The 23,580-nt window shown below is 48.6% G+C and overlaps 1 protein-coding gene across 6 annotated transcripts in view; it reads right to left on the reverse strand.

Moving 5' to 3' along the window:
- Positions 1–23,580, reverse strand: part of Shank2 (SH3 and multiple ankyrin repeat domains 2) — a 453,640-nt gene that overhangs the window by 221,983 nt on the left and 208,077 nt on the right. For all 6 annotated transcript variants that reach the window (XM_085841131.1, XM_085841128.1, XM_085841127.1 and 3 more), the window contains 3 exons: positions 19,893–20,211; positions 13,393–13,562; positions 7,674–7,787 (listed from right to left, as the gene is read on the reverse strand). In XM_085841131.1, the coding sequence (XP_085697257.1) occupies positions 7,674–7,787; positions 13,393–13,562; positions 19,893–20,211 (603 nt within the window). The remainder of the gene's footprint in view (positions 1–7,673; positions 7,788–13,392; positions 13,563–19,892; positions 20,212–23,580) is intronic.

Below are 23,580 nucleotides of genomic sequence, written 5' to 3' on the forward strand. Positions count from 1 at the left end.
CATTAGCACAGTTATCATGACCATCATCAGTACTATCATCGCCACCATCACTACGACCATCATTATCACTAAGATTATCATCACTACCATCATCACTATCACCATCATTATCACTATGACCATCATCACCATGGCGATTATCACTATCACTACCACCATGACCATCATCACCACCACCATCAGCATTGTTATCATCTTTTTTTTTCCTAAGATTTATTTATTTTATAAGCACACTGTAGCTGTCTTCAGACACACCAGAAGAGTGCATTAGATCCCCATTATAGATGGTTGTGAGCCACCATGTGGTTGCTGGGAATTGAACTCAGGACCTCTGGAAGAGCATCCAGTGCTCTTAACCACTGAGCCATCTCTTCAGCCCCATTGTCATCATCTTTATGACCATCATTTCCTCCTGACCACCCAACTCCATGGCTACCAATTCTTGTCATCACCCAGGGTGACTGATGTTCTGTAGGCACTACAGTCTTCTTGGTGAAAGGACAGATCTTTGACTCAGGTCTATCTATATTCAAGTGCTGGCTCAGTGCTTATAAGACATACACCTCTCTGGCCTTCATCTGTAAAATGGGAACCATTACTTCATTTATCTCCAGTCCCCAGTTTACTTGAAGATCACAAGAGTCACTTGAAAGTCTAAACTAAAGGCTGAAAGGCTGCTGTTATAATATAAAGGCTTGTAGCCATGAGCTCTGGAAAGGCCCCACACTTCAGGACCGTGAATACCAGAAGATACTTAGTGACTGTTGTGGACAGAGGAACACAGTCATCAAGAGAATGGGCAAACCCTAGAGACTGATCCAAGGCTGACAGTGAGGCATAGTCACCAGTGGGCAGGCCCCTGGCACAGGCTTATCACAGTTGAGGAACTGCCTTTGTTATTAAGGTCACATCCAGGAAGGACAGGGAACTGGCCAGTTTTCCATCTGTGAGAAGTTCATGCAGCCTGCAGGGAGGCCTCGGGGTATAACACCAACCACTGCATGGTGCACAGAGGCAGGCAGTCAAGCAGTATTCTGAGAAAGAGATGACTCCTTCAGGGGCCTCACTCTAAGGCACCAGAAAAGACCCTGCAGGGGACCATAGAAAACAGTTCAGGACTCAGACATCTAGGTTCAAATCCTACCTCAGACACTTTAATCCATGTGATTCTGGAAGCTTCTTACAGGTCCTGACACCTGACAGGCTCTGGCAGGAGATACAGCTCACAGTCCCACCAGAGCACCCATGACCGTGGCATGGTTAAGAATATGGTACCTTTTACCCAAGATCTGGCCATCTGGTCATCTGACCACTATTCTTTAATGATAGCTCTCAAGTGAACAGATTCTATGTGTCTTTGGGGCTGGGGAGTGGACTCCTGATGTCATTTTCTCCTCTGGTCTTACCTGACCAATATTCATCAATGGTCAGGATGTTTGTCTCAACAACTAAATTTTGCTGGGGAGAGCCAGGGTTGACAGACAGTGTTTTCTATTTACATGCAAGATGCATCATGGGAAACGATACACACATGTGTGCTGGCTTCCCACACTGTTTCATTCCCAGAAACCAAGTGCCAATTTTGGAATGCTTTCTTTCTTTGTGAGCCAAGGTTTCACCATACAATCCAGGCTGATCCTGAACCTACTGCACAACCCTGGCTGGCCACTGAAACTGTGACAGTCCTGTCTCACCTTCTGAGTGCCAGGATTACATGTGTGTGCTACTAAGATTGGGGTCTTTATCTTAGTTTCTCATCCAAGAGCCAATTCTAGGGCACCCCTGCTTTTAGCTCCACCTTAGAATTTGAAGAAGGAAGGGTCCCGCTATCACTAGTCTATCACTTCTAGTTAACAAGCAAGGAAACTGACATCTCAATAGATGGAGGAGGTCTGGGGTGGGGAGTGCTGCCTCATACACTAAGGAGGCAGGCCTATTTGTTACAACAGCTGACATGGTGCTACCTGATACAGGTGTGAGGCTTGAGAGTCTACACAACAGCTGGCTGGTTACCTGGTCTATTGCAACAGCACCCTTCCATAGATAATAGAGAACCAATGGCAGTCACTTTGCCCTTGGCATAAACCGTGTAGGACTAAGAAGAGCAAGATGCTATTCCTGATTTGAGGAGCCTGCACTTCAGGAAGATGGGAGAGGGACATGCACACGTTTAACGGAAAGTTTCTAGAGTACTGCCTGCCATGCACATAGATAGCACTGTGGTCACAGGCTACTCTATGCTGCCAATGCCATGGGATGACGTGCAAGAGTTTGTACACTGGGCCATGCTGTTCTCTCTCAGGCACAGAAACTGTGAAGAAGATGGTTGTAATCTCCATAGACCCTTCAGCATCATAAGTTACATGAAGGAATCTACCCAGAGTCATCAAGTAACCTCTGCAAGGAAGTAGTACTCTGGTTAACTCTGTCATCTTGATGTGTGCTGGAGTCACACAAGAGGAGAGAACCCCAGATAAGAAGGTGACTCCATAAGACTGGGCAATTAGCAAGACTGTGGAGCATTTTCCTAATTAATGATTGATGTGGGAAGGCCCAGCCCATATGTGTGCCATCCCTGGGATGACGATCCTGGGTTCTATAAGAAAGCAGGCAGAGCAAGCCATGCTGAGCATTCAGTAAGCAGCACCCCTCCATGGCGTCTGCATCGGCTCCTGCCTCCAGGTTTCTACCCTGTTTGAGTTCCTGTCCTGACTTCCTTGATGATGAACAGTAACATGGAAGTGTAAGACAAATAAACATACATGCAGCCAAAACACTCACACACATACATTATAATAACAGTTTTAAAAGATGTCAGGGCCACTCTTCATTTTGCTATTCATTCTCAGTCTCTGACAATCATCTTCAGGTGACAGAAATTCTCTGTCCCACCTACAGGCAGAAAGCGCCCTTTCTCGTTGGGGTTCACTCCTTGACCTACTTTCTGTGGAATATTCAAAAGTGCTTCTACTTTGCCATATACAGAGGCAAAGGCTTCCACAGCTCAGACAAAGCTGACCTTGTGTGGAAAGAGCTGGCTAGATGGAAACACTGAAACAATATTTGAACCATCTTTTAGATTCTATGCATATTCAAATTTGCAGTGTCCAAAAAAAAAAAAAAAAGCTACAGAAAGTACTAACTATGAAGGGGGGAGGATAAATTAGACTTCATTTAAAATTTAAAAACCTTCTACTCGTTAAAAAACACAATTAGAGAACAAAAGGCAAGTCATAGACTGGGAGATGCATCTACAGCAGCCGGGACAGAGCAGCGACAGGCAAGGTCCGTACAAGCAAATCACTCCACACCCAGCACAAGAGTTGAGAGCTCCAGTTATAAAAGGCAACAGAAACCCTGAACAGAGTGAGACCTCTCAGAAGGTTTGCATGTGGCAACCATGCATGCAGGAGGGGCTTAACCACCAAAGCCATCTGAGAAATGAGGTGACCCTCACAGTAAGGAACAATGTCACAACCACCAGGCTGCTGTGGGAGACTGACAGTATCAGAGGCTGACACCACCAAATGCTGGGGTTGGGGCAGAGCACCTGGAGTCTCCAGCATTGCCGGCGTGGGGATAAGCCAGCCTGGCAAATCTGACAATTATGTCCCAATCCTTCCTTCTCTCCCTCCCTCCCTCCCTCCCTCCCTCCCTCCCTCCCTCCCTTCCTTTCTTCCACTAATTTTGTGTAAGTAAACATTTATATGTACAGATATATATCTATATAGGAGTACACATGTGTGTAGATGCATGCAGAGTCCAGAAGACAATCTCTGGTATTATCCTCAGCAACTCTATCTGTCTTGTTTTTGAGGCAGGGTCTTTCACTGGCCTGGAGCTCACACACTGAACTATGCTGTCTAGTCAGTGACCCTCTGTCTTTGCCTCCTTGGTGCTGGCATTACAGGCATGAACCAGCACAGCTGGCTTTGGTTAGTGGGTTCTAGGATCAGAATTCGGGTCCACCACTGTGCCCCTTCTTAGAATTGGGAACAAAACACCCAGGGAAGGAGTTACAGAGACAAAGTTCGTAGCTGTGATGAAAGGATGGACCATTTAGAGACTGCCGTATCCAGGGATCCATCCCATAATCAGCTTCTAAACGCTGACACCATTGCATACACTAGCAAGATTTTGCTGAAAGGACCCAAATATAGCTGTCTCTTGTGAGACGATGCCGGGGCCTAGCAAACACAGGAGTGGATGTTCACAGTCAGCTATTGGATGTATCACAGGGCTCCCAATCGAGAAGCTAGAGAAAGTACCCAAGGAGCTAAAGGGATCTGCAACCCTATTGTTGGAACAACATGATGTACTAACCAGAACCCCGGAGCTCTTGTCTCTAGCTGCATATGTATCGAAAGATGGCCTAGTCGGCCATCAATGGAAAGAGAGGCCCATTGGACTTGCAAACTTTACATGCCCCAATATAGGGGAATGCCAGGGCCAAAAGAATGGGAATGGGTGGGTAGGGAAGTGGGGGGCGCTATGGGGGACTTTTGGGATAGCATTGGAAATGTAATTGAGGAAAATATGTAATAAAAATATTAAAAATCAAAAAAAAAAAAAAAGAATTCGGGTCCACAAAAGGCACACTTCACTGAGTCATCTCCCCAGGCGCGTGTAACAATTTCTTATGAAACTAAGCATGTTTCTATTATGTGACCACCTAGCAGGTTTTCACCTAAGGAAGTGAGAAGTGAAACCAGGTATCTACAGAGAGACTTGTATGGAAACAAGCCCAGCAGCTTAGTTTACATCAGCTCACACAGAGGAGTTAGTCAGTGATCTTCAGGAAAGTGGAGAACACTGATCACATAAAATTATAAAGAAGGGAATGTCACGCAGCAGCATACAAAGGACCACAATGCAACATGGTAGACATTGGCTGATTGAAGAAGTCAAGATGGCCTGGAATCCAACAACAGACGTAATTCCTCTGTGGTGACAATTCAGAAAGTTGCTTGTCTCTGGTGAGATAGGAGGGATGGCTGGACAGCCATCAGGGAAAATGTTCCATTACTGTGACAAAATTCCTGAGCTAATCAGTTTATAAGAGGAAAAAGTTTACCACTCTCCCAGGGATGCTAGCAGGACTTGTGACCTATTATATTACAAAATGGTGATATTGGTCACATTTGCCAATGACCTTGGAGCAAAGGATGCTCCTCATCCACCCTAAAGACGCTCATGCCCTCATTCCTAGGACCTGGGATGTTACCGTATTGACACATGGAAGCTTAAAAGATATAGATGAAATTGGAACTTCTTTTGGCAGCTTGGACCTTAGCTGGGCCCTAAAAGTGGTGACAGGGAGGCAGGGGTGGGGATGTTCTGAAAGATGCAACCAGAGAGCGACCCTACCCACAGCTGCCTTCTCAGACGTGAGAAGGGACCACAGACAAGGATAAAGCCTCTGGAAGCCAGGAAAGCAGGAAACAGATCCCCCTCCCCAGAGATCCCAGATAGAACCAATCCCACTGATGTCCAGATCAAAGCCAGGCTAGATCCCTGAGTCTTCTGAATTCTACACAGCAGGGGGATGGACTTAAGCTGCTCAGGACACTTTTTTTTTTGTCAGCTTTTAGGATTTTAAGAGGCACAAGGATAGGTAACTTAACTCTCTCCTGTGCTCAGTAAGACCTAGAGGCAGCTGTGCTCAGGAACGGGTGACACATAAGACATCACTGCTCTGCCACTGCTCTTGACAGCTGGGGCAGAGTGTCAGGATCCAGTCTGTGCTTCCAGGCTGCTCAGAATATGAGGATGGGCCCCAGAGGAACCTTGGAGCCAGCGCCAACTCGGGTACACAACATTCACTGTGTGGATGGGAGTGGGAACATGGAGCCCCACAAGGAATCTCATCATGACTCCTGAAGGTGCCTGCCACAGGACAAGTGTCGGTCTGTCAGGCTCCACTGTCTGTAAGGACACTGCCAATGGGTGGGCCGAAGAAGCTGTAATCTCTCCCAAGATCGACAGGAAAGTAGGGTGAGCTGCACTTCACCTAAGCCACGATTCCACAAGATGGAGAAAGCAGGATGACCCACTGACCCCTCATGCATCCCCTCAGGGCTGACCTGTTTGGGTGTGGCTTACAGAGCATTTCCAATGGAAAGCAGAGGTTGGGGAGACCCAGTTGCTTTGAAGATAAGAATGGGAGGGGAGGAAGTGACATCCCCATTCCAAAGGTGAAGACAGGAAGCAGAGCAGCCTTGGATAAAGCCTCTGGAAGCCAAGAAAGCAGAAAGCAGATCCTCCCTCCCCAGTGGGAAGCTGGGACCAGACCAGGGCTGGAAGGGGGTTAAGTGTTAGGACAGACCAGTTGATACCTGGTGACTAGTGTTCCTCATCCAGCAAAACTGGCTTCTACCACCCACTAACCCACTGACCATCTGCCAGCCTCTACCATACCACTTCCAACCCTGTCTTTCAAGATCTGTCTGGATGGGAGATAGCATGCACAAAGCTCCAAGTTCCATCTCCAGCACCATATGAACCATGTAGTCTATGCCTTTAATCCTAGCACTTGGGTGGGGAGACAAGAGGATCAGGAGTTCAAGGTCATCATGACCTATATGAGGAATTAGAAGCCAACAACACAGGCTACAGAAGACCATCTCAACAACAACAACATTAGCAAACAAACCAAAGGGCCTGACATGGGTGTGGTATTAGATAACACATAACAACCTATCAGCGGCACCTGAGCAGCCCCACGGTGGGACGCACGGACCCTACTATCTCAAGGTCAAGTTCTCAGAGAGGACGTGTTCTGAATGCCCAACAGATTGCAAAGCTTGGCAGGCCTGAGGGAGCCCAACAGTGGGAGATGCTTCACACAGTATGTGTTTCTAGATCCTCCCTGGACCAGGTGGCCTGACCAGGACCAGGGACTCTTGACGGAGCATCAAGGGAACCTCAGACAGGGAACCTCAGAATATATCATGAAGAGCACATTTGAGCCAAGTTCAGTGGTCACAGACCCACACAGCCAGTATCTGCAGAAGGCATGTGGCTGCTTTGGGGGGTACACAAACAGCTCAGGAGTTCACACAAAAGGAAACAGAACTCACAGGTAAACATAGGTCACTAAGAAGTCCCTTCTGTCCAAGCCTCAGGGGTCTCTGCTTCTTACCCAGGCCATTACATATAAGTGGCCATTGACATCATAGTCAGATCAACCTGTTTTAACCAGAAGGATTTCAACAGGGGCAGGTTTGGAGAATAGCTCTAAAGTATGGAGCCAGGACAGCTTTGGCCATGAGCATTGTGTGGTACTTCCTAGGGAGGGTCTGCAGAGTTTGAGCTTTCACCATCTGTGTTCTAACCCCCAATCAGAAGGCAGAAAAAAGACATTGACTCCACCCCAGACTCTCCTGAGGGTGACAAGGACACACACTCCTAAATCCCTAAATCGGCTCTAGGTTTGCATCAGACTTGCAAAGAGCTGCCCTTTCACAGAACCTGCACCCCAGCTTGTCAAGTGGTTTTGGTTTAGACAGAGCCCACTAGAACAGAACCAGCCAAGCCATTTGCAACATAATAGAGAACCTCTGGTTTTATAACCTGGCCACCCTCCACAGTGTGGCTACAGCCACGACACTTGCCACACACTTGGGCCAAGCAGCCCCACCATGACACGACCCAGCCCTGTGAGGTTACCTTACCTGCCTGGCTGTCCCGGGGTTTACACTGCACCTCTTCCACACACTCAGCTGGGAACCACCCAATGTGGCCACGGGCACTGCCTTCCCAGAAGCCGCCCTCTCCGATGCTCAGAACTAGAGGTGACAGAAAGGAGAAAGGCATCAGTACGGGGTGGGGAGCAGATGGGACCAAGCAAAGGGTCCCCAGCAACTGGACACCAGACCACAAGTAGAAGGAGCAAGGCCTGCGCTGTCAGCAGCTTGGCAAATGAGGCCTTCGGAGAATATTGTGAAGGGGCAGGGCAGCCCCAGCCCATGGACCCCTCCCACCTGGTGGATGATGGCAGAGAGTGGATAGAGAGGCTTTTTTCTGTGTGTGTATGTGTGTGTGTGTGTGTGTGTGTGTGTGTGTGTGTGTGTAGGCATGTGCATGTGCCAGAGAACAACTTTGGGTCTCATCCTCAGTGACATCATCCACCTTATCACTCTTTTAAAGTTTATTTATTTTTATCATATATATATATATATATATATATATATATTGCCTGTAAGTATATCCATGCAACTTGTGCATGCCTGATGCCCACACAGCCAGATCCCCTGAGACTGAAGTTACAGATGGTTTGTTTTTTTTTGTTTTTTTTTGTTTTTTTTTTTTGGTTTTTCGAGACAGGGTTTCTCTGTGTAGCCCTGGCTGTCCTGGCACTCACTTTGTAGACCAGGCTGGCCTCGAACTCAGAAATCCGCCTGCCTCTGCCTCCCGAGTGCTGGGATTAAAGGCGTGCGCCACCACGCCCGGCTTTACAGATGGTTTTAAGTTGCCATGTGGGTACTGGGAATTGGATTCAAGCCCTGTGATAGAGTAGCCAGTACCCTTAAACACTGAGCCACCTCTCCAGCTCTGGGTATTGGGTTGTTTTATTTTTTCAATAATTTATTTTTTATTCTCTTTACATCCAGTTCCCCTTCCATCCCCACCCTTACAAATTCCTACCCCCATTTACCTGTTTACTTCTCCTCAGAGAAGGGGAGGGGAGCCCCCCTTAGGTATCACCCCACCCTGGGACATCTCATCCCAACAGGAGTAGGCACATTCTCTCCCACTGAGTTCCTTGTTTTTAAGTTCTGCTGCTGGGCAAGAGCCCAAAGATATCAGGGGCTGGGGCAGGGTCCAAGAACCTCACAGTAGAGGTTTAGCTCTAGCTCCATTAGAATAAAGATTTCAGTTATGAAGACCAAGCTATGATGCCCTGTTCAAAACGGGATGTGTGTTGTCTGAACATGGTTACATGAAGGAGCTTGCTATCCTGTCGACACATCTCAATTTGTCTTTAAATTACTTGAGGCTTGAGGCCCTGTGGTGGGGAAAAAGAGATCCTCGCACAAGTATTTGTTCTCCATTATTCTGACCCCAAACAGCAGATAAAGATCTACCCAGCTTGTGGTTTTGAAAAGGACAGAACAGCAAACTCTAGCTTTGTAAATTCTTGCCCAATAATCTGAGGAAATGACCCAAATAAAGAGACAAGCCACTTCCCGACTGGCTGATACCATCATATCTGCTTGAAACAATTTCCTTGAAGCAGGGACTCATGGACGCAGCCCCTGCCTCCACACAACTCAGCTGAAGGATAGTTGGCTCAGCCTCCCAGCTCTGGACCTGAGAAGGTCATTTTGAGGTGTGGGTCCTGGGTGGAGGGTCTGTGTTGTGCAATGAGGCCCAGGAAGACACCTCCATGCCCATTCTTCAGAGCCTCCAGTTGGTCAACACTGATGTTTCAAACCACCCAGCAAGTGAAATGGTAAGGCCAGGCTGGCATCCTCTTCTGCCCGGGATCTACCATGCCATACCTTACCTGTGCCACATGTGAGGCAGTTATTCAATCACTATGTGCCTCAGTTTCCTCTCTTGTCAGAAAGGAACACTGTTTAGCTCATGGTGCCACAGAGTCAACAGAGGCACAGAAACGCCATCCCTGCTTGTGGACATCCTAGCACACTTGCCTGCTCTGCATGCAGCCCGGCAGTCAATTCCCCTCAAGCACACAGTCTGGGTGGGTCACCAGGATGAGCCCCCCTCCCCTGAAAAAGCAAAAAGCTTGTGAATGCAGGCAGGTCCACAGAGAGGTGCCATCTGGTACTTTAGGATTTGCCAGCTCTGCTCTCTGGAGCATTTTAGTGACATGGGGACAAAGAAACAACAGGATGCCAGTGCGAAAGTAGACATGTCTGTGTAAGAATGGGTGTGTCTTGTGGGAGTGTCTTATGGAAGTGGGTGTGTCTGTGTGGGAGTGTCTATGTGATAATGTCTTGTGGGAATGTCTTATGGAAGTGGGTGTGTCTTGTGGGAGTGTCTTGTGGAAGTGGGTGTGTCTGTATGGGAGTGGGTACACCTTGCCTAGTAAAGCAGGAGTCAGGCTCAGTTCCCTTGTAAATCTTGCTTTAATTCAGAATAGCTAAGATTGTTCTCCTTGTAAGGTGATGTGTAAAGATGAGGGAGTCTCCTTCACACATCAGAACAAGAAAAACTGCACGGGGCTAGGAGTAATGAGCTTGGGCAGAGGAACTCATCCAGGCCAGACCTGGGGGCAGAGAGCAGATTTGTCTCTAAAGGGTCTGGGAGAGTCAGGGAAGAGCCAGTATTTCTGATGACTAGAAGGAGGACAGGGTGAAGACACTACATGCCAAGCGCCCCTCTGAGAAGGGGTGAATTTAGCACCCAGAACCTTCTAGAAGGAAGGATCTTCCTAACCTATCTCAGCACAGTACTGTAAGTCATTGACGGGAGCAAAGAGCTCCCTGCCTACTTTCTACAGGTCCAGTCTCACTAGTCAGGTGACAGCCTCTACAGGGGACTCCCCTCTACAGATGTGTAGGGTGGGATTTCTTCTCCCAGTCTTGGTGTGAAAATGAGCCTCCAGCCTGGAGTGAGGGTCTGAACAATGTCTTCCTGCTTGGGACACATCCCGGGTCATTCTATACGTATACCATCTTCAGCTTGGATGTAGCCTGATATCCAGCCACCCTGACCTCTGCCTTGAGGCTGCTGCCCAGGACTAGCAGTGGCCGCATCCAGCTGGCTCCCAGTGCTACTCGGGTAATGCTGAACAAGCTGGGAAAGTGCCAGGGTCATGCTTACTCCAAGCTTTCTCCAAACACTGTTCGTGTCTGACAATGGCTCCAGCTGCTTGTGACAATGGCAGTAAGGGGCACAGTCTGGGCAAGGCACGGTTGCTGGACAGAAGGTCCTAGGATGTCTTCAGAACCTGGGCTTCACGGGCCCCTCTGCCTCTGGCCTGACTATGTCGGTTCCACATATGCTGTCTAAGAGCCACACAGTAACACTAACTACCAGGTCAGACAGATGAAGGCCTCCCTACTGCATCCCTACAATGCCCTTCTGCAATCTGCAAAGTCAGGAGATGTGAGACGTGTCTCCAGAGGCCACAGCACTGATGTGAGCAGCAACTATTCAGAGCTATGGCTTTCTATGTGCCTGCTTTGTTGATATGATTTGAAATGGACTCTGATCCAGGGAGGGCCACAAGGAGAGAGAGAGAGAGAGAGAGAGAGAGAGAGAGAGAGAGAGAGAGAGAGAGAGAGAGAGAGATGTTCATGTAGATATGTACCTATGCATGCATGTGTGTCCCTGGTTGTGTGGCTGACATTGGGTGTCTTCTTCATTCACCTCCCGAATTACTTTTTGAGTCAAGGTCACCCATGTAACTTGGGGCTGACCAATTCTACTGGACTGGCTGGCCAAGGAGCTTCAGAATCTACCTGTCTCTGTTCTTCAAGAGCTGGGATTCCAGATGCGTGCTGCTGCACCTGGCTTTTCACATAGGGACTGGGGACCTAAAATCACTTCATGCTTTCTCAGCAAGCACTTTATAGCTGGAGTACCAGCCCGAGCAAGGATGTTGTAGGCACCATTTATGATGGGTCTGAGTGAGCACTGTAGATGAAGGTGTCAAGGAGGCACCTGCCCAGCTGCTCACCCATCACACCTGAAAAGTCTGTATCCCATGTATCATTGCTGAGCCTGACACACCACGCACCTGTGGTAAGATTAACAAATATCATCTACTTATATAAGGAAAGGGCCCATGGATGGGTTATGTGAAATTTTAAACTCCTACATTAAACCACACTTGCACTGTCCAGGTACCTTATGGGCATGGTGAACGAGGATCACACTAGATCCCAGTGGGAAGAACAGTTCCAAAACCTGCTGCAGGCAGCCACTGTTGGGAGGGGCTAGAGCAGCCAGGCTCTGGGGGACGCTCCCTTGCTTGAAGAGCAGGACGAGACCTTTACAAGAGTCTCTGCCCCCCATATCCTGGTCTATCCTGGGCAGAGCACAGTCCCCACTGCTAGGCCAGCAGCGAAGGAGGAGGGTAAAGAGATTAGGCCTACAGTGAGAGAAGCTGGAAGGATCAGAAAGTTGAAACTGGGAACCACAGACCTTGAGGGATGCCAGGCTGACGTCCGGAACACAAACAAAAGTCAGAGGGTGCGTGAATGAGGCAAGCAGAGCGTGTCCTTGAGAGAAGACAAAAGCGAAGGATGGAAACCTCCTGCAAGCGCTTGCTGGTGAATGATCAGACAGGGATTTTTAAAGCGGTGTGTATACGCCAAGCCACGGTGTTGCTGTTGTAAAATAGCACATGTTTCCAACGAATAGAGCCCCAGTGGAGTCCTAAGAAGGCGCCACAATGAGGAAGAAGCAATTTAAAGCACACGCTCAGAAAGTGAGGAAAACATAATTTTTGAAATTATGAACCTCATAGGAGGACCGAGATGGGGAAAGGGGCTTTCAGAGGCAAGAGTAAGTGAACTTGAAAGAGAAGAGAACAGGGCATTAGGGACTTGTTAGTGCAGCGGCATGGAAGCCGGATGCCAGGGCTGGGAAAGGATGGGGAACACGCTCTGCAGAACCTCACAGTGACCCCAGGTGAGTGCACAGAGAAAGAAACAAAGGTGTCCCTTGCTGTGGGCTGAACAAGGGCCAGATAAAGAGAGCAGGGTCAGAAGCCACCTGCCACCTCTGAAGAGCCACTATTTCTCCTTGTGTCCAGTGGTGGGGTCTGGGCATGATGAGCACATGAAGTGTCCTTCTGGCTCCACCTGTGAGCTGTATCTCTTGCTATGTGGCTCCTGTGATCCCCAACAACCACTCCTCCAATGCCCTCTGTGGCCCTGAGCCACAGGCTTTGAAGTCACTGTCCACCTCCTCTCTCCACACTGTCATTATCCGTGTTCTCTCAGCATCCCTCACAGACTCCTCTCACCCATACATGACTGATCACTGGCTCCCTAGGACCCCTGGACCAATATCGTACGTCTCAGCTTGTTCATAAAAGCCCTCAGATTCCGCCTAGAGAATTTATGTCACCCGGCTGATGTCCTCTGCTCATCGAATGCACACCTATGCCATGGGCTACACCAAGCCCACTTTCTCATGGGGTTTTCTGGCTGGAGAGTGGCTTAACTCATTGAGACCCAGTTTGGCTCATTCCTGTACTTCCCACAATGGACCCAGGAGTGTGGGGGCATTTTACATCCATAAAGGCTCAGAAATGGGGACACTGAATCAAAGAGTCATGATTCAAGACTCAAGAGTCGTGAGCCCTGCTGAACTGATGCTTTGGACTCTGCCCCAGTTCTAGAAGACTCACCAAGGTGTTTCGTGAAGACCGAAAGGGCCTGCCTTCCCCAGAAGCAGAAGACAAAGACTGACCTTTGACCCTGTCTCCTCGGTGAAGGGGGATCTCGCCATCGACTTGGGGTTGGTATGGCTTGACGGCGACGAAGAGTCTCCCAGGCACCGCACTATATAGCTTCCTCCTGGGCCCTGGGTACTCAAAGGTCGAGAGGGAGTCCTTGTTGGCACCAGGAGTGAAGGGTGACCTGAATCAGGCAACACAGAACGAGAGAGAAGAAAGTTACACTTTGCCAACCATGGCCAATATGGTCTACAAACACTGAGTGGAGAGTGGCCTTCACTGGTATGTGTGCAGTCAGACAGCAAGGGCATAGGTGGGTCAAGGAGCAGTGTCTGTGGCTGAAAAGACTTGAAAGGACCCAGTGGCTGCACTGTTGGGCACATCCCCATGGACATAAAGCAGGGTCTCAAAGGGGCATTTCCACATCATGTTCCTTACAGCATCATCCACAGCCCAGGTATCCACAGATAGATACAGGATGAACAGCATATGACCACCCGTGTAATGGAACATCATTCAGCCAGGAAAAGGATATTCTGATGTGTGCCACCACAGGGATGAAATCTGGAGAGATTACAGTCATACAAGGCTATATGCTGAGTGATTCCATCCCTATGTGGTCCCTACTACGAGATCCACAGAGACAGAAAGTAAGATGGAGGGCCAGTGGTTCACAGGGACAGAGTTTCAGTTGGGAAGCTGCAAAGTTCTGGAGATGAACAGTGGGGACAGCTTCAGGACACTTAGCTCAGTGACCACTGAGCTGGGCACACAATGGTGATGATAGGAAAGCTCATGGGTGTCTTGACTACAATAATGAAAACAAATCAAGGCCAGGTCATCGGGGAAGCCCTTGTCATGTTTTTTTTCAATTCATTGTATTTGTCACGCTGGTAAGGATACATGTGGAATCTGTTACCAAAGTGCTCATGACCATGGACGGCCTGCCAGCCACTCCCAAAAGGACTTTCTTTACAACGCTAGTTTTGCACTGAATGTGTGTCCCAGGCCCATCTTCCCCCAACAGTGAGAAGCTTTTAATCAAGACCAGTAATAGGACATGTAGGGAGAAGGTCCTCACATGTGTCAGTCTGCAGTGTCTTCATCATGAAGCATAGTGGAATTCCAGTGTGACTGTCACATGCTGGAACAAGTGATCACCCAAGTCCTAATCAGGGACAACCTCAAGGGGACCTCCTGTCACTTCTCTCTGCAGAAAGGGAAGCTTTAGACACAAACATGACCACATTGGGAAAAAAAAAAACCCAAAACAACAAGCTATGTTAGGATGTCAAGACAACTTCTCAGAGCTTCCTAGCCAAGAAAGTAGCACCGGAACCTTCCAAGAGGGTACCGCCAAGGGAAAGGAGTGGGCACTGAAAGCATAGGAGAGGTTCCAGAATGGGAATCATGTCTGAACCTAGACTAGGAGCCCACAATCCACAGCTCTGGTTTCTAAACCTAAGTACTATGGCCTTTAGGCCCACAGAAGTAGCCTCAGACTTCCTGCAAGGAAATGAAGGAGCCACTTAACACAAGGACCAATGGGAAACTGGCATGCAGGGGAATTTCTGGAAGCTGTGGGATGCTCTTTGATTAGTTCAGGTGAATTTTTGTCCTAGTTTCAGTCTTGTTGCTGTGATAAAAATGCCCTGACAAGAAAGCAATATGGGAGAAGGAGGGTTTGTTCGGCTCACAATTCTAGGTCACAGTCTATTACTGAAGGGAAGTCAAGACAGGAACTTCAAACACCTAGTCACAACCCATCTAGTCAAGAGCTTAGAGAATTACAGCTAGCTAGCTTTCTCCTCTCTTATTCAGCTCAGGAGCCCGAGCCTGGAGAATTGTGCCACCTGTATCTCCTCACACACTCAAGGCAGTTAAAAGAAATCCCTCACAGGCAAGCCTATCCAGATCTACCTAGACAATCCTTCATTGAGACTATCTTCCCAAGGCATTTGTACCATGTTGCCCACGTGTGTAAAGGCCCTGTGGCTTGGGATGCTCTTACAGAACTGCAAAGGTACACTCTGTTATATTTGACTATAGTTCTTACTTTACCTGGCCAATAGTGAGATGTGTTATCTATTACATCATTGGCCCATAAGTTCTTACTTTTCTATCTAGCATGACTGTGCAATCTAGCCATTAGACCCTGGTTGGAGTCTTTGAGGAGCCAAGTCTACAGATGTGAAATTGGGGCTGTGGCATGTTAAATTTAGGCCCTCATTTATAACGTTGGTGAGGATGGATGAGCACTGAATACACAGGGCCTGCCTGCCCGCAAAGCCTGGATCTGCCCTTCATTCATGTAAAACAAAGAGGGGAAAAAGGCCAAGCCTCCTGGTTTCTTCTAGCATGAATGTAGGGCCTGAAAACATCTGGGCTCTGGCCACTGAGGGAGGTGAAAGGCTGCTTGTAGCTGGGGATAGCAATGTATACCTACACCCACACATACCCAAGGTTTTCTAAATCATAACCATGAATACAGTTGTTACAGAATTACAGAGGCACTGGTGCCTGAGTAGGCTATGTGACCATCAGGATGACAATTGTAAGATGAGACAGAGAACAGAACACAGCCTCGGCCTCACCTCTTTATATAGACTATCCTTGCCTTGCCAGCCACATCTTGGGTCTTCATGGATCCATCCATCTATTTTCCCATATATCCATCCATCCATCATCCATCCATCCACCCACCCATCCACATAGCTATCTATCCATCCACTCATCCATCCATCCATCCATCCATCCATCCACTTACCAACATGTCCATTCACCATCCATTGTCCATCCATCTACCTTGTCATTGCTAACCATCTGTCCATCCACTCATATGCCCACTTTACTGAATACTATCTCTTCACTCACACACCCACATTTCAAGAGACACTGCCTGTATCCCAGCTGACCCCTTAATTACCAGATACTGGACAGATCAGTGAATCTATTAAAGTATCAGTTTCCCCATCATGATGAATCATGAGAACAAACCAATAGGAATCCACTCCACATAGTGCAGTGTCAACTGCAAAGCAGGTAACAAAATGCAGGGGAGCTCTAGCTAATTCAAGCCAGTGAATGTTACTCCACACTGACGTCAATGTAAACATAGTCTTGGGTCTCTGTTTTCTAGCCCAGTCTACAGACATCTAGCTCAGAGTCATCAGTTTGAGGGCCTGAAGCCTCCAAGGGTAGGGGTAGGGAGATCATTGGTCATGAAGCAGGGCACACACACAGTAAGGCTCAGCGGTCCTGTGTGAGTATTGAAGCATCATTATAATCACTAGTAACTTGAACTTTATGAAGTGCCCCAAGGCAGCAGGTAGAAAAATTGAGCCCATTTCCCAGATGACAGAGGGTTTCCATGAATAATGACCTCACATGGGAGTCAGAGCCACCCTTGCATCCTGATGCTCTATCCTGTGGTATAGTTAAAAAAAAAAATTAGGGAAGGCTATACCTCAAGGGAAGGTGTTTTATAAACTGTGACCTCCTGCCCAGGGGCTATGCTCTCCTTACGGCAGCCTTGAGCAACAACAGAGCCATGACCCCAGGTAAGGGGTAGCCTCAGACAGGCAGACCTGAGAGGACACACAGTAAGTGAATGGTTCAGTAGTTCCCCAGCCCTGGCATCTGTGTTTCCTTCATGTTCTGGCCAAGAGCAGCCAGACGGAGCACCAGCCGACTTGCTTTAGTCCAAGGGTTAGATTGCTGGAGATTCAGTACCAGAAAGCCAATGTTCTGTGGGGTGACTGGAAAGGATAAATTGGGCCTTTCCCAGCTACCCTGTATGAACGGGAACTACCCACACACCGAGCTCCCTCCATTCACTCCCTCTTCCACCAGTTACTCATTCATTTATTCATAGCTTCCCAGGTGGTCCATCACCGGGCAGCACACACATCTGAGCACAGAAGATGGGAGAAGCTGCAGAGGCTTTGTAGTGAACTCCAACCAGGTAATGTTTCTGCTGACAACCAAAGTCAAAGTAAGAGTGCACACAGGCTTGTCTGAGCTAGGGTGAGGGTCAGGCACTGCAAAAGAGGCCACAGAAGCTGTCTGAAGGAACACACAGCAAGGTAGAGCCTAGGGCACTGTGGCTGTGGCAGTAGGGTGGGACCGGAGTGGCACAAGGACAGAGGTGAAACATTCAATAAGGAGGTGGTGTGGTTGGTCTTGAGAAGAAATGGGGCGGGGCTGATGTGTAGAGTCAAAGAATGCCAAGTATGATCAGGAAGAGTCATCTAGCAGACACCTGCAGAAATCAATGTCTCCCTGGGAAAGGCCTAGGATTAATGGAGGCCAAGAGAGCTCCTAGCTGGGGCTTGGGCATAGCCAATATCATACCCAGCAATTGGGCCTTGAACTCTAGTATATTACCATTCATCATTGCTATGCCTACAGACTGGACACATGTCACCCTGTTCTTTTCTGGCTATTGAAGATTTAGAGAAAGAAACACCAAACTAGCAAGCACAAAAGGCACCTTAGTTTACCCTGCCCCCAACTACCCATCTCTAGGAGCTATGACAGGGACAAGGACTCAATAGGCTCATCACACTGGCTCAAAAAAGACTGCTTCAGGAGGGGCATAGGAGACAAGGTGCAGTCATCAGCCTTCAGTAGGCAGATCCACTGTATCTTTGAGAGTGAACAGAGGGAGGGGCCCATCCAACTCACAGGTAGGAAGTACAATACCCGTACTGTGTTACACTGTGGCCTGCCAAAGTAGTCATAGTCTACTGCACTCTGCAGACTACACAAGGAGAAGAGTTATCTGGACCTGGATTCCACAAGTAGCCAGGGTGTACCTGCTCCTACAGAAAATAGCCTTTACTTGGCCCTGCCTCTTCCAACCATAAACCTGGTAGTCTTACCCACACTGTTTTGTTGGTATCCTGGTGATATGCAGGTGACATTAGCTGTAGGTGACAAGCAGATGTCTAGGGAAATCTAATCTCAATATTAACACACACACACACACCCTCCTTCTTCCTCTTCTCCAATCTCTGTCAACCTAGCCCAGGGATCAGGATAGAAGTCGGAGAGGGAGCCCTTTCCTCTCTTTGTTGAGGTAACCATGTCTTGTTCCACCGAGTGCAGGTGCCCATGTTCCTATAGACCCAGAGAGGGAACATACAGGTAGACAAAGAATAGAGCCACTGAGACATCTAATTGTCACCCTCAGATCCATGTCTGATAGGTTGGGATGCACAGGCAAGGTGGGTACCCCAGAATCTACTAGAGCCTTCAGGGGAAAAGCTAGAGTGGCCTGTGCTTTCTGAAATCCATGGCGCATACAGAATATTCTACAGTCTCTGGCACTTTGCTCTGCAATGTGAGGTCCTTGTCTTAAAAGGATGTTCTTTTGTGATACCAACTGAGGAACTGGCTTTTTCCTGGGATAATGGATGATGATGATGCCAATGTCACCATCCTCACCACATTACCTGAAACTGCAGAGATGGGTGGCATTGGAAAGAGCAGCATGTCTCAGATGGACTCAGCTGGAGAGGCCCATGGCACCACTGTCTTTCTAGGGATCTTCCTAGGGAATCCCCTTTGTTCCACGCCAAATCTAAAGTCACTTAGGACAAATGAGACACTAGTGAAACGTCCCCATGAGGAGTAGGGCCAGATCCACCTGTGATGTTGAGTAATCTTCTACATCTGGACAGCTGAGAGAGGCTCTAGGAATACTGGATGCCCCGACCACCTCCCAGAGTAAATGCAAGTCTCCCAGGACTGTGACTCAGCTGTGCCTCTAAGTGCCACTAGAGGGCGCCGCCTCTAGAGAGGTGAACACAGGGACTCACACCTGTGTTATGTAGGCACAGGACAGAGACTGTGGATGGGCGAGCACACTTCTTCCCACCTTTTCTGGGCCAGCCTGTGTTAGGCAGGGCAGGGCAGAAGAAAAATCAAAAGGGAGACTGAGGAAGATACTAGGACAAGGAGAATGGAAGTAAGCCCCAGTGAAGACATTGCTATGGCAGGCCCACATCCCACCATTCCCTACTGCCCGCAGGAGGGATCACAGGAAGACAGTAAAACCATTCACTCCCTGCTACCCCAAATCTCTCTGATGGCTGTCAAATATAGACTCAAGGCTTCCATAATTAGTTGGTCCTTGAGAGTATCTTCTCTTGGCTAAGAACCTCCCCCCAGGCTGAGATTTCTCATTGCTGCGAGCATGTGGTCACTGGTTTGGACATTGTGTGTATATGACAGAGACTGCTGGGAGAGCATTCGGCACAGGCTGTACTCTCTGCTCTGACTGCCTACAGCCCTTTCATTTCGAGGACCAAGGAGTCAGGGCACTGGAAAGGACATAAGGTCCCTGCACAGCTCAGCTTTCCTTGCCCCTGCATTAAGAGTACTAGGCTAAGCAGAGAGGCCTCGGGCTCAGCAGAGAGAATTCAGCCTTAGCATTTTCTGGGGCAGCTTGAATTGAGAAACATGTATGTCTCCCATGGAAGCCCCTGCCCACTACCCAGCTTCTTCTTACCCCACATGCCAATGTGGCTGTGTCCTCTTGCCATCCTCAGCAGTGCCACCCAGCCTGTTGAGTGAAGGGGAACGGCTGCGGGGCCCAGGGGTGTAGCTTCCAAGGCTCTTGGTGGCTCCATCAGGTTTGCTGGGTGTCTGCTGCAGCAGTTGGGGCGAGAGGCTTCGGTGGGAGGTGGCTGCAGAGCAGACAGCCCATTCAGGTGCACCAGCATTGAGGTTGTTGTCACTATTGGAACGCAGAAGAACTCTGGGGGCAGCCAATGTGTTGGGGGGCCGCCGCCTGCGGTTGGAATAAGCTGGGGCCTCTCGGAAGGGCACTGGGTTGGGAAGAAAAAGAGAGAGAGAGATGAATAATGTCAGGAGACAGGGACACAAGAAGGCCAGGGCTGCATGCATCCACACCCCATACAAGTCAGGGATGGCCCTGAGGGCCTGGTGCAGGCTGTGTAGTGCTGGGATCCCCAAGGCCTGACTCACCCCCAACATGAACACAGAGAAACACTGAGACAGATAATGCCTCCAGCACATGGAAGCTCAAACCAGGACCTCAATGGAAGGGACTCAAGGTCTGACCTTCCATCGGGCCAGCCCATGCCTTCATCAGGGAGATACAGCCATAACACACGTAAGGATGGGCTTCCCCATGTCATCAAGCATTAGGACACTGCACGGCTCAGGAGCATCCCCTAAAAATCTGAACATGACCTCTGTGGGCCCAAAGTTTTCACACTAGTACTAGTATATATAACCCAGGACCTCAGGATGTGACCACATGTGGGGAGAGGTCCTTTACAGGAGTAACTATGTTAAAATGAGTCACTGGGATGAACTCATGTGATAGCAATAATCAGGATCCAGAGATTTAGGACCCAGACATGAGGATACAGAGAAGACATCATCTGTAAGCCACAGACAGACCTCAGGGAACCAGACCCAGGTCATTTTAATCTTGGATGGTCCACTTCCAATATGGAGAAAAATAGGTATTTCATCTTTATGCACTCAGGCCTATAGCTTTGGTCACAGGGAAAGCTAGCCACCTCTATCCTCTAATCTCTTAGGTAGAAGAGGCCACAACAACCCAGAATCTTCCCTTTTTCCTCTCAGCAAGAGGCAGCAGCCGGTGGCCCCACTTCACTGGGTGTTTCATAGAAAGGTCTAGACAGAGCTGGGTCCTCAAACACTCGAGCCCAATACATCCGGGGACTCAGATAAGGCAAACCTGGGCACCTTCAGGTATGGTGTTCACACTGAAGCCACAGTAGATGCCCCCACCTTGATGGCCAAAGACACTACACACCCCTAGCCTCTTAATTGGTACCCAGTAAAACCTTATTACAAGATTTCTGCCCCTAAATCCTAGGGCTCTATTCTATAAACAGGACCCTATGAAACTAGAATAAAACAGGGCTTCCAGGGGGACTGACCTGGGTAAGGACCCCAACATCAAAGAAGCAGAGCACTACAGTTTAGGGCAGCCTATGGCAACAGCTGCCCAAGGTCAGGGGTTAGAGGTGGGCACCTCATAGAGAGCTAAGATCCCTGCTCCATCAGAGTCCATGGCTTTCTGTTCATCTGCATAGCCGGAGGATGAGGACATGAGTGGTACTAAAATAGGTGTCTCATGAACAGATCATGGGAACAGAATGGCTCTGGTAGATCTTATGGGGTCAGAAGTGTTCCAGCACAGCTCACAGGGACAGAGATGGTCCTGGAGGAACGCATGGGGACAAAAGTGGCCTAGGCACAGTTCACAGGGACAGAGGTGTCCCTCGAATAACTCAGGGGGACAGAGATAGCCCAGGCATAATTCAAGAAGTAGACCTAGCAAATCCCACAAGGCTAGAGGTGGTCCTGGAGAAACTCATGGGGACAGAGCTAGCATTCAAACTGCTCACGGGGACAGAGTGGTCTTGGCAGACATCTAGGGACAGAGCCCCAGCACAGTTCACAGGGACAGAGATAGCAGAGGTGGTTCTGACAATCCTCTTTCAGATCAGCTGTGACCCAGGACAATTAATTCTCCTCTTTCTTAGGAACCAGAGCTAGATGCTAAGCTGGGAAGCCATATAGCAGGGTGACAGGCTGCTAAGCTTGGGCTCGTGTAATATATGGAGGGAGTCCTCATCTCCCCAGTGGGCTGCAGCATGTATCGTGCGCCCTGCTTTCTCTGCAAGCTTTTGATGGGAAAAGATGGTCAGCAAACCTCCTGGCTATGTGTGATCTCGCTCCCAGTTTCTCCAGCATGTGACTCACGGGGGGCTGGTCAGGGACAGACTGGGAACACCAAAGGCTAGTAGTGTCTTCCCTGAAGCCAAGAGCCTGTGCTCTTAAAGAGCTAGGCCTACAGCCCCAGCAGCCACCTCCAAAAGAATTATAGCCAGGTCAGGCCACTAAGTGTGTTTGGCTGGGCACAAAGAAAGCCTTGCTGATGACGCTGCCAGAGCAGGGCCTTGAGAAGTCAGAGTATTCACCATGAAGCCAACCAGGGAGTCAGGGGTGATCTTGGGACTTACAGAGGTGGGGGTTTAAAAGGCCTTGTAAAGGACAGGTGACCTCACAATCTCAGTCTCATCTGCCACTCACTGAGATCCGGGGCTCTTCGTGTGAAAGCAAAAGGTCAGCAGACATGGAGAGGATAAATAATGCCTATACCTTGGGGCTGCTGGGAGTATCCCCTGGGTGAGGCATGTGGAGGGTCCCGAACAGCCCCAAGACCCGGACATGCTGGCACTCTGCAACTGTGCATCTGTAGAGTCACCCATCCCTAAGAGTACAGTTGATGGCATCTTTGACTATGTAAGCAGTAATACCCTTAATGGGAAAGTGAGGGGATGTGAGGGCACTTGATACCCTGCCCATTGCTAAGACAGACTCCGTAGGAAAGAAACATCCATAGAAGCAGAATGGAGATAGCATTACTTAACAATCTAACCCATGGCTACAATTCATGCTGTCCGTGGGTTATAAAAAATCGAAGTCCCACATGCCAAATTTTGGTAAGCCTCATCAGAAAAAGAAGAGGATCTATTCTATGCCCATTTTGAAGAGCCTGAGTCTGTAGAAGGAAGGAGTAGGCAGGAAGTCCTCATGCAGGCGAGGCCACACAGGGAGGGTCATAGAACAAAACAGCCGGGACACATTATGCACATTTCACCCCGAAGACCAGGCAAGTGAGTCAAATGGACCCACACAGGTAACATTAGAGTGAACATTTTAATGAAAATTGTCTTGCTTAACGACCAAGCCTCATATCAAATTAGTTTCAAGGCTGCTGAAGTATCTCTGGTGTTTAGTTCACAGTGAGCTTGGGTAGAAAGTGATCTTCCTAATATCCTTAAAGTCACCTCTTTGGAAACCTGGTTTCATCAGAAAGATAGAAAGCTTGCTATCTGAGAAAACTCTCTGACTGGGACCATACACGCAAATGATGTTTTTTTTTTTTCATGAAAAGTGTTAAAAATAACTCCTTTCCTGTCTGAAAATGATTAATATGCCACCCAACGTTTCCTTCTTTCAGCAATCTGCAGGCTCTTAGGTGGGTGGATATTTTCTTAGCTGTCTTACATGCATTTATTTATACAGTTTTTTCCTTCCTCACAATAAAAATCATACAAGGTATGTTAAAGAGGGATTCTTCATGCACCCCATGGCTTATTTCGAAACCCAGGGACAGCCAGGCAGAA

The sequence above is a fragment of the Mus caroli genome, unplaced genomic scaffold (assembly GCF_978045245.1).
Source record: "Mus caroli unplaced genomic scaffold, Mus_caroli_1 scaffold_8, whole genome shotgun sequence".
NCBI classification, from domain to species: Eukaryota; Metazoa; Chordata; class Mammalia; order Rodentia; family Muridae; genus Mus; species Mus caroli.